This window comes from Chelonoidis abingdonii, chromosome 10 (genome assembly GCF_003597395.2).
Source record: "Chelonoidis abingdonii isolate Lonesome George chromosome 10, CheloAbing_2.0, whole genome shotgun sequence".
NCBI classification, from domain to species: domain Eukaryota; kingdom Metazoa; phylum Chordata; order Testudines; family Testudinidae; genus Chelonoidis; species Chelonoidis abingdonii.
In genome coordinates, this window is record NC_133778.1 from 11,176,847 (window position 1) to 11,186,623 (window position 9,777).

Genomic DNA, 9,777 nt, shown 5'->3' on the forward strand with positions numbered 1-9,777 from the left:
CAGAGAATCCTCCAGCAAGTGAAGAGGAGGCCGACAATCTCAGGCCCTGCCATCTGCCTCTGGAGCGAAAATTCCTTCCAACCCAAATTTGGCGATCCATTTAACCTGAGCAATCCCATCATACCATTCCCTCCATAAACTTATCGAACTTAGTCTTAAAGCCAGATATGTTTTTTGCCACCACTACTCCCCTTGGAAGGCTGTTCCAGAACTTCACTCCTCTAATGGTTAGAAATCTTCGTCTAATTTCAAGTCTAAACTTCCTAGCGTCCAGTTTATATCAATTTGTTCTTGTGTCCACATTGGTACTGAGCTTAAATAATTCCTCTCCCTCCCTAATATTTATCCCTCTGATATATTTATAAATGAGCAATCATATCCCCCCTCAACCTTCTTTAGGCTAAACAAGCCAAGCTCTTTGAGTCTCCTTTCATGAGATAGGTTTTCCAGTCCACGGATCATCTAGTAGCCCTTCTCTCATCTAGTAGCCCATCTATTTCTCATTGCATTGCCATGTGCTGCAGGAAGACACTTAACCTGCTCTCCACACTGCAAGAGAGTCTGCCCAACTTGCCTCTTCTAAACAAAGCCCCTGCATGTACACACAGTGCTTTTGTAAGCCAGACTGCGCTATTCCACCAGCTGAGCAGTGCAGCTCACCAGTCAGTTAGAATTACAGTAACACGGATTCACTTTCATTATTCTATTCCTGAAGAGCATCCCCATTTCACCCTGCCACCCAAGCTTGGTCAACACTTGCCCTTCCTCGACTGGCAATTGCCATAATGTTTTGCCAAGTGGTCACGACCACCTGAGCGAACTGTGTTAACATGGTACCACAGATCAACCAAAAAAGTGCTCAGAGTGACAATATCATTATCACCACTGCAGACCTTTATGGGTGCATGAAGTCTCCCAGGAAGAGGGACAGAGGTCACTAACGGACCAGAGATCAATGCCTTTCATCAGCTATCACTTTTCCCATAGCTATCATGTCAGCCCTTGGTGAAAGGTTTGTTCTCTCAGTTTCCCATGGACTTACCGATGTCTATGTTTTCAACCGCCTCCTGTACAGTGACGTTTGGGGAAGACACAGTCTTCACAAAGGGGTACAGGTTACAAACCACAATTCTGGAAAGTGATGGGGAAAAGCCTGGGTTACTCATCAAGAAGTAGGGTAGTCAAGTCAGACTTAGCTGTTCTCACAGTACAGTCACTGTTCTTTCCTTATGTCCTCGTTTCTGACATGAAACCAGCGCAAAATCCTAAACTCAGATCTGTGCCTCTCCTAAGGAAGTGGAGATTGCTAAAACTCATTGATTCATACATTCTAAGGCCAGAAGGGACCATTGTGATTATCTAGTCTGATCTCTTGCATAACCCAGCCAATAGGACTTCCTTGTATTAATTCTCAGTTCAAGATCTGCTTGAACTACCGCATCTTTTTTAGGACAACATCCATTCTGGATTTAAAAATTTCCAGTGAGGGAGAATCCACTTGCTAAATTGTTCCAATGATTAACTACCCTGGGCTAACCATTTTCGATATGACCTTCACAAGTCTTTCATCTTCCAGACAGTCCTATTTTGCTACGTCCCATTCATTTGGGCCTCACCATATTTCTAATCACCTTTACTACCCACCAGTGTGTCTTTTCACAGTCTTCGTGAAGAGCCGCACCCTCACCCAGTGACTTTGTGGCTGCTAACACCTGTATCTATGCAAGTCAAAACGGTAAGCCATTGCATTCACCATCCTGACTTCAATGGAGCCATGCAAATCACACTAGCTGAGGATGAAGTCCCATATCTTTTAAGTCAGTTAATCAAAACCAGATGTAGTGAAGGTAAAATCATTGCTTACTGGAATACAGAACAATGAGGACATTTATTCCCTTCTGAATTTAGCCAGGCCTTTTCTAACATCCTATGTGCCTTGGGCTGGCATCCTCACTGAACTACTTATGTTGATTCCCTCTTTTTACACCCTAGGCCGGGGTAGTCAATAGATGGACCGCAAGCCAAGTCTGGACCACCAGACACGTTTGAACAGACTGCGAGATCTTTTTATTTACTTATTATCATTATTGTCGTGGGAAAATGTTTCTCTGGATTCTGAGCCTTGACTATAGCTTGACAGAAAAAAATAATTGACTACCCTGCCCTAGGCTTTCAAATCCAGCCCAAGACCGATCTGTGCAGACTATTTATCACAGCTCAATTCCACCTCCTTTCATGCTGATCAATCCCTTAATAATTTAATTCAGCCACTCGTTTTTAAACTGAATGCACTACAAGAGAAGTAGTGGTTACTTATGTCTGCCAGTGAAAGCTGATCATTACTCTGAGGTGACCAATCCCCCAGGCGAATATACTGATAAAGAAACTAATGCAGATATAGAGCAAGGTGAACAGAAGGGATCTATGTTGCTTAGTGTTTTGACCTCTTGGGATCCCATCTGCTCTTTCATGTTGACTCTGGAAAAAAGCTATTTGCTGTCTATAATCTAGCCCAACAACCTTTGCAGAGGCCCATCCCAATACTTATGTTTAATCCATCTATCTACGTGCTGAGATTCAAACAGCTCTGTTTGAAATAAGCATATGCTTATTAAGCAAACATTTCAAAATCAAAAATAAAAGGATCAGATCAACCCCCTTGAGCCCTATCTGCTATAGTTCTAGCTAGAAACACAGATCTGCAACAAACTAACCAATAAAACCACCTACCCAGTGATTCCAACAGGGAAAAGGAAAAAGAACACGGATGTGCCTTTTCTTCTTTGGGGATGGTGCTGCGATCCCTTTCACTCCCACTCACCGGCATTTCCTGATTGGTCTCTATAAACTTTTTCTCATGATTACTGGTTAGCTGCGCCACGTATTCAGACATTTACCTTACAAGGCTGAACCCCTGTTTGTCCATATCAGCTCCATCTTCTGGAATATTACGAGCCAAGATTCCTGATTACAAAAACAGTAGATTTTTTAACAAAGGATAATTAAAACTTTCTCAGCCTCTTTCTTCAGAGTACATGCTTTCTCTGAGATTTTATTCCATAAACACATTCTGATTATGTTTAAGTTACAACGGCAGCAGCAAAAATCCCATAGTATTGGCTTTCTGGCTGCTCAACTTTCACTCTAATAGATTTTTAATAGATTTTCCAGGGGAACTCCAAGTGCTGAACACAAAACCCCAAAACAACTGCACTTAATGAGCAGCCAGCTGCTTATCTTAAAACATGGGAATGGTCACCGAAGGTTTTGGTGCATAGGTAAGGAGGAAAAAGCCACCCGTGACCTGCCACCCAACAATACATAAACCCCATGAAACAAATGAGGAGGTAACAAAGTGGAGCCTTGAGCAGAATGAGAGACCTGACAGGCTGGCGTATAGTAAATGGGAGAGGAATCCAGAGCTGAATGTCCCCTGAAGAGACCTTCCTTTTCCAGTCCTCTCAAGAGTGTGAAATGAGATGGCTAACAGGTCCAACCCTACGGATCTCAAGTGCTGCAACAGGAGATGAAGCACGAGATGGCTCATTGAGTAGACTGGCCAAATAACTGCAGTTGTTCCAAAAGTAAGAGCTTGAATCACCTCAATGAACGGGGAGCCAGTGAAGCTTACAAAGTGCAGGAATCACCCACCAAAGCCGAAGCTGCCATGGGGCCCCATTCTGCAGACCAAATTCATCTACAGGCCAAGTTCAGTGGAGCTGCACCTGCTGGAACAGGTTTAAATTTCAGTCTGCCAGGAGTTTGCAAGGGAAGCCCAAGGCAGGCCACACTGCATTGCAGAAAGATCGCTGCATGTCACAACTCTCGAGTACTGTCAGAGCTGAGCAGCTCTGCTCGCAGCTGAAACCAAGCTGAAGTATTCTTCCTGTAGATACGTGCTATGCCCAGGACAACAAGCCATTCATTGTGGTCAAACATCATCAACAGAGAGGGTGGCCAGTGCACATGCAAGAGCCTCCTGGCATGTCTCCTACTGAGTGAACAATGCCTCCTACCTTGTTGCTAGAGTGATGAGAGGTGACTCCTCAGTCTCCAGCATCCTGGAGGGAAGACACTAGTCTGACGAAAGGGTGCTGGTCAGTGTGCCACACATTCTAACAGCCAGAGAATGATGCAGCTTCCGTTGATTGCATGTGGGTTACAACTGCGTGACCTGTAGCTTCATTGATCCTCATTCCCCAGTTCCTTCACCCAAACCCCTGAAGGGCCATCCAGCAAGCCCCCTTGATTTCCGTTTCAAAATGGAAGGACATTGGCAATAACTTACCAGCATGGACTGCGGGGTGCAGGGTTTTCACACGTCCCCCTAACATTTCAGGAAATCCGGTAAGATCGGACACATCTCTGCTCAAGGGGGAACAAAACATTGTAATGACTGCTCGGCACTTGACAGACTGAGTGGTTCTGCAGGCTCCATATTCTCATTCATAACCCAATTTGGTGCTATTTAAGTCAATGGGAATTTTAACACTGCCTGTAATGGGAAGAGGTTCAGACCCTAAAAAGCTCCAAACTTTCAAGGGATGCCCAAGATTAGGAAGGCCAAAAATAAGACTTTGCAGCTTTGCATTGATGAAAATCACGACTTCTCTGTCTCCAGTCACTACTGAAGAGAGAGCACGATTCTCGGAAGTGGCAGGGCCCTGTAGGTTCACAAGACTGGAGCAGATGGAAGGCATGATAAATAAGTTGTCAGTGTATCACACAACTCAGTTTCTTCCAGTATTGCATCCTTCTTGTGAAGGGCTGGTAGACGTTTCAGGAAAGGGAGTCACAGAAACTATTCTCCGTTAAGGCTGGTATGGTTTATGGTTCCATTACGACTGGCATCTCTCTGACACTAGATAACAAAATGGTCCTGCAAGTAACCGTTGTTAGCAGAAACACGCTAGGAATGCTCGTTTAACTCTCTTTCACAATTTAACTGATTTCCTACACTTAACAAGGCATAGAGCTGTATTTTATGTAAAACTTACATCCAACACAGCATAAAAGAGGAAGGTCACTGGTTTCCATATCTGCCCTGAACAGCATAGCAGGAGTTCCCAAAATAAATAAATATATCTAATGGGCATCAGCTGCATTTCCCATGGATGGAAACAAAGCATGTATTTTTTAATCAAATTAAGCTGACCTGCACAGTTATTTTGTGAAAGGGCTTTTATACTGAAATAACCAGCCAAGTCAATGTGACCTACAAAAAAACAGCATTATCTCTGTCTTAAACTATTTTATCCTGGAAGATATGAGCTAGATAACTGAATAAGAACTTGTACAAATGAGCAGTGAGATCAATCTTAGAAGAAACGTTACATGAGGAAGCTGACACAATCATTTTACAGATCCAGCATTTTAGATACAGTATAATTATTCCACTCTCAGACACATGTTCAAGGTATCAGCACCATTGCTCCTGGAAAATGTGGCTTTAATCCCACTGCTGTTATATTGTTCACTGTTCTTCATAGTTAGCCATAGCTAATGCATTATGAAATTATGGATTTGCTTTTCATTTCCTTTGCCTCGTGACTGTTTATAATTAGAAGGATCTGTAAATTGGGGAGGGAATGAGACTAACGTGACCATCCCTAAGTGCTGTCACCTCTAGAGAGAGGGACCAGAAACACAACCTCAGCGGAATTTTGGAGGAAACATAAATTAATGGAGATGCCACCAAAGCTTCTCTTGCCACATTCACCCTCTCTGCAAATGACCAACAGCCAGTCAAGCCGAGCGCTTTAACGGATTTGCCATCAATACACTGGAAACTATTTATATTTGACTGAAACTGCTTTTGAATGGTAGAGTGCGGAGACCCAGAATCAAAACATTTCCTCAAATCACAGGCTGAACTGGCTAAAGACTCTGTGCTCTTCTCTTTTCAGTGGAGGAGTGCTCATGCTTTCCTGCCTGTCACACACAGGACACCCCAAATCATTTGCCATTTTGAAAAGCCAGGCCATCATTTGCAGACAGACAATTTGTGGTTTTGAACAGAAATAATCTCCAAATCCCCATAAAACCCTGTAACATTTCCTACTCTGATTTTTTAAGACAACACATTGCCTCACAGGAGAGGAACTGGGTCAGGGCAAATATGAGAACACCTGGATTGCAGGAACCCTCACTTCCCCATGATCACCACACACACTCCTTCATCTCAACAGTCTTTGGACTCAATCTGTTTCCAGCCAAGGAGCCAGACCTTGAGTTCTATTCCATTTAAATGGTATAGTTCCTTCCCCATCTTCGCCTCAAATCACAGCAAACTAATCAAATGATTTTAACATTTTCAGATGGTTGGATATATTTTTTGTTGGGAATAACGTTGACACAGAGAGAGAGAGCTCTTACCTGACGTTCAGGCCAGCATTCCTAAGACAGTTTGCCGTTCCTCCAGAGGCAACCAAACCCAACCCAAGAGAGTTGAGGCATTTTGCAAATTCTACCAGACCAGTCTTGTCTGAGACACTGAATAAAGCTAGGAGAAGAAGAGAAGAGGGGGAGCATTTTGGTAACACACAGGTGGATTTCCTCTCCCTTTACCACATTGCATAAAGTAACAGATTTGAGGCCAAATATGCAACTAACCTCACTAAACAATTTTTAAATCAAAACTAGAAATTACTCCTGTAGACAACCTGCATGTTCAAATGCCAACAGGGTCTGCTGCCTTGCTGAGTAACTGCACAATCTAACAGTATCATTAAACATTTGCCCATACTCCTGGAAGGCTGTGCAGCCTAGAAGAAAGAGAACTCAACTGGCATTAGATTCTACACTTCTAGCTCTGCCACTGGCCTGCTAGATGACCTCGGGCAAGTCATTTTGCCTATCTGTGCCTCAGTTTCCCCATCTGTAAAACAGGAATAATGACACTGACCGCCTTCGTAAAGCACTTTGAGATCTATGGATGAAAAGATAGGAGCTGGGTATCATTTATTATAATAGTGTTTAAGTGAGGTTTTGGGGGTGAGATTTGAATTCATTTTAAAACTAATTATAATTATGGGGGGGGAGGGACGCAAATTATGTTGATGGCTTTGAAGAGCTCAGTCAGAATATTTTTTCTAACACACATGCTTAGCTCTAGTCATAAGGTGTTCGCTTACACAGGAAGGAAGAATAATTCCCGGCTGAAGTTTTCTGGTCTGTGTAATGCAGGAGGTCAGTTGAAATAACCACAATGGTTGCCTTCTGGCATTTCAAATTAGTCTAATTCCACCTGCAAGACCACCATACAACTGCAAATTTTTTTTGTACTCAAACTGAATGTCCACAACTCTGAAAAATAAGGCCCTGGATATTTGCAAAATAGCAACTTGCTTATTTCACTTGGCTTGGGAGTAGCTAATGGAAACTTTACAAGAGAAGAACAACAGTGTCTAGGAATGGATTTATCAAACGGTGGCACAAGGTGACTGTGAATTCCTATTTATTATCTTAGCAGTGCAGATTAATGGCACCAACAGCCCACAGTTCACAGATCCAGCACACTGATATCATTAAGCCCTGAACTTGCAAACATTTACCTCTGAGTAACTTCATACATAAAAAAGTTACTCAGAAGTGTTTACAGGGTCGGGGACTATCTGGACCGAGCGGGAATGGATGCAGTTGCTATTGTCCTGAGCAGTGCTGCTCCGAGTTAACCAGATTTTATATTTCAAAGTGCTTTACAAGCATTAAACACGCACACTCGTTGGTATATCTTCATTTTATAATGGGTAAACCGAGGAAAAGAAAGGTTAAGTTACTTGCCTAAACAAGTGCCACAGCAAATTGGTGTAAGGAATAGAAAACTCAGGCCCAGGACAAGATCTTAACCAAGGCTCTGACCAGGTGTTTGGATCAGCACATGCAGACCCCCAGAGCACCAAAGAACTGATTGCAAAGCTGGGGCTCTTAACATTTCTAAGTGAGGACACCAGGTCCCAGAAGATCAATGTGCAAGTAATGAGCGGGGAGGCAGTTTTTTATTCACTATTTTGAAGGAGTTTCTGTGTATTCATAGCTGCATCTGCTTATACTTCCAGTCAAATAAAACTTCTTAAAAAACTCTTGTTCACTCTATCAGCCCTACAGAGCCAGCGCAGCTACAGAGCAAGCTGGGTTCTACTCAGCTCCAGACATCACCCCAACTAATAACTAGGGCCATGTCCACACTTACAAGCTCACAGCAGCCCTGCTGTGAGAGCAGTTGTGTAGCCATGTTACACTGACTTTATGTTGCTCAGGGGTATGAAAAAACCCACACCCCTGAGCAACAAAAGTTTTGCTGACATAAGTGCTAGTGCGGACACGGCCTAAATGCCATGTTAACAGTCATGCATGGGGCAATTCATGCTTGTGCCTTGCACATTGTGCAGTTATTTATATCTGTGCATCTTACTAGATGACCTCCTGAGGGCTCTTCCAACCTAATCTTCTATGATGCTATGAAATGGTGCACTCCCAAATCTAAAATGCTATTTAGAAACATTTTGCACATGCTTTACAGTCATGTGCACTGATGCAAATGACTGTGATTTGGAAACCCTGGACAATTGCAAAGGGAACCCAACCAAACCCAACCCCCTGTGCTGGTTGTTTCTTACATTTCAAATGGGATTTCATTGCACCCTTGCTGGGCGAGGGGGATTTTGAGGTGGGAGAATCCAACTAATATTTTTAATGCCTGACATAAAAAATGCTCACAGGCCCCATTTCAACCTGCCCAGGGATGTACAGAGATCCTGTTTCAAACACCTGCTCAGAAGCATCATTGGCTCTTCTCCCCCTCCCCGCTTTTCCCATGGCCTGGGGCACCAGCATCTCAAAGCCCTTTTGGCTGGATCGAGCGTCAGCTCCAGATCCAAGCAATGCAACGTCAGGCCCATGCAATACAGCCCCGGATTTAAACCCCCTGAAGCCCAGTCACGCTGTGCCCCACGCAGATCACTAAGGGTTAAAGCCCCCCGGTAGGCCGGAGGCTACTGCAGGAAAGGCTCAGACACTGCAGCTGCAATCGGGGGGTGGCGCTGCAAGACCCCGGGGCGCGCGGCATTACCCAGCTCCTGCCCCGTAGACATGCTCTGCGGTGGACCCGATCCTGGCGGCGGCAGCGGCTGCTGCACTGGGGGGGCGAGAGAGAGAAGTGCACGTGGGGCGGCCCTAGCAAGCCCCGCGCAGGAAGTGGGGTTGCAGCTGCATGCTGGGAGCGGCTGAGCCGTCTGCAGAGACCCAGCTACGTCCCCGAAGGGCGGGGACCAGCTGAATACGACAGTCAGTGCAGTGAATGCAGAGCCGTATGCCTGCTGCAAGCCCCCTTGTGGTTCTGCATCACACAGGCAAGGCCGCGGGCCTGCTCGCCCCTCGGAAAGCTGCTGCGGGGCCCCGGCTGAGTTTGGAGCCAATTTCAGAGCCAAAATGTTGGCCGGTCCGGCACTGCCTGCATGCAAAGCAAACTTCGGATCCTAATTCCTAGTCTCAGCTAAGAAGGTTTTACCAGCGTAGCTGTACCAGCAAATTGTAGATGCAGTTTTACTAGCAAAAAACCCCCAAACCAACCCACCACACAGCAAAACCTTTTTGCAGGTCTAACTTTTTATACCACTCGCTAAGGCTTTGACAGGCAACGCTATGTTGTGTGGCAAAATCCCACCTGACAACTATGCTGGTAAAACTTTCTAGCATAGACCTGCCCCAACACAAATCCTAGGTCTTTCTCAAAAGGTCCAAAGCTGGTAGAACTTTTCCAAATTTCAATTAAAAATG

The 9,777-nt window shown here is 44.6% G+C and overlaps 1 protein-coding gene across 1 annotated transcript in view; it reads right to left on the reverse strand.

Moving 5' to 3' along the window:
• Positions 1 to 9,247, reverse strand: part of ATIC (5-aminoimidazole-4-carboxamide ribonucleotide formyltransferase/IMP cyclohydrolase) — a 32,617-nt gene extending 23,370 nt beyond the window's left edge. Inside the window, exons 1-5 of the mRNA XM_032805313.2 lie at positions 9,071 to 9,247; positions 6,376 to 6,502; positions 4,289 to 4,365; positions 2,898 to 2,964; positions 1,043 to 1,131 (exon numbers count right to left, since the gene is read on the reverse strand). Coding sequence (XP_032661204.1) covers positions 1,043 to 1,131; positions 2,898 to 2,964; positions 4,289 to 4,365; positions 6,376 to 6,502; positions 9,071 to 9,092 — 382 coding nt within the window. The 5' untranslated portion in view covers positions 9,093 to 9,247. The remainder of the gene's footprint in view (positions 1 to 1,042; positions 1,132 to 2,897; positions 2,965 to 4,288; positions 4,366 to 6,375; positions 6,503 to 9,070) is intronic.
• Positions 9,248 to 9,777: the final 530 nt, after the last annotated feature.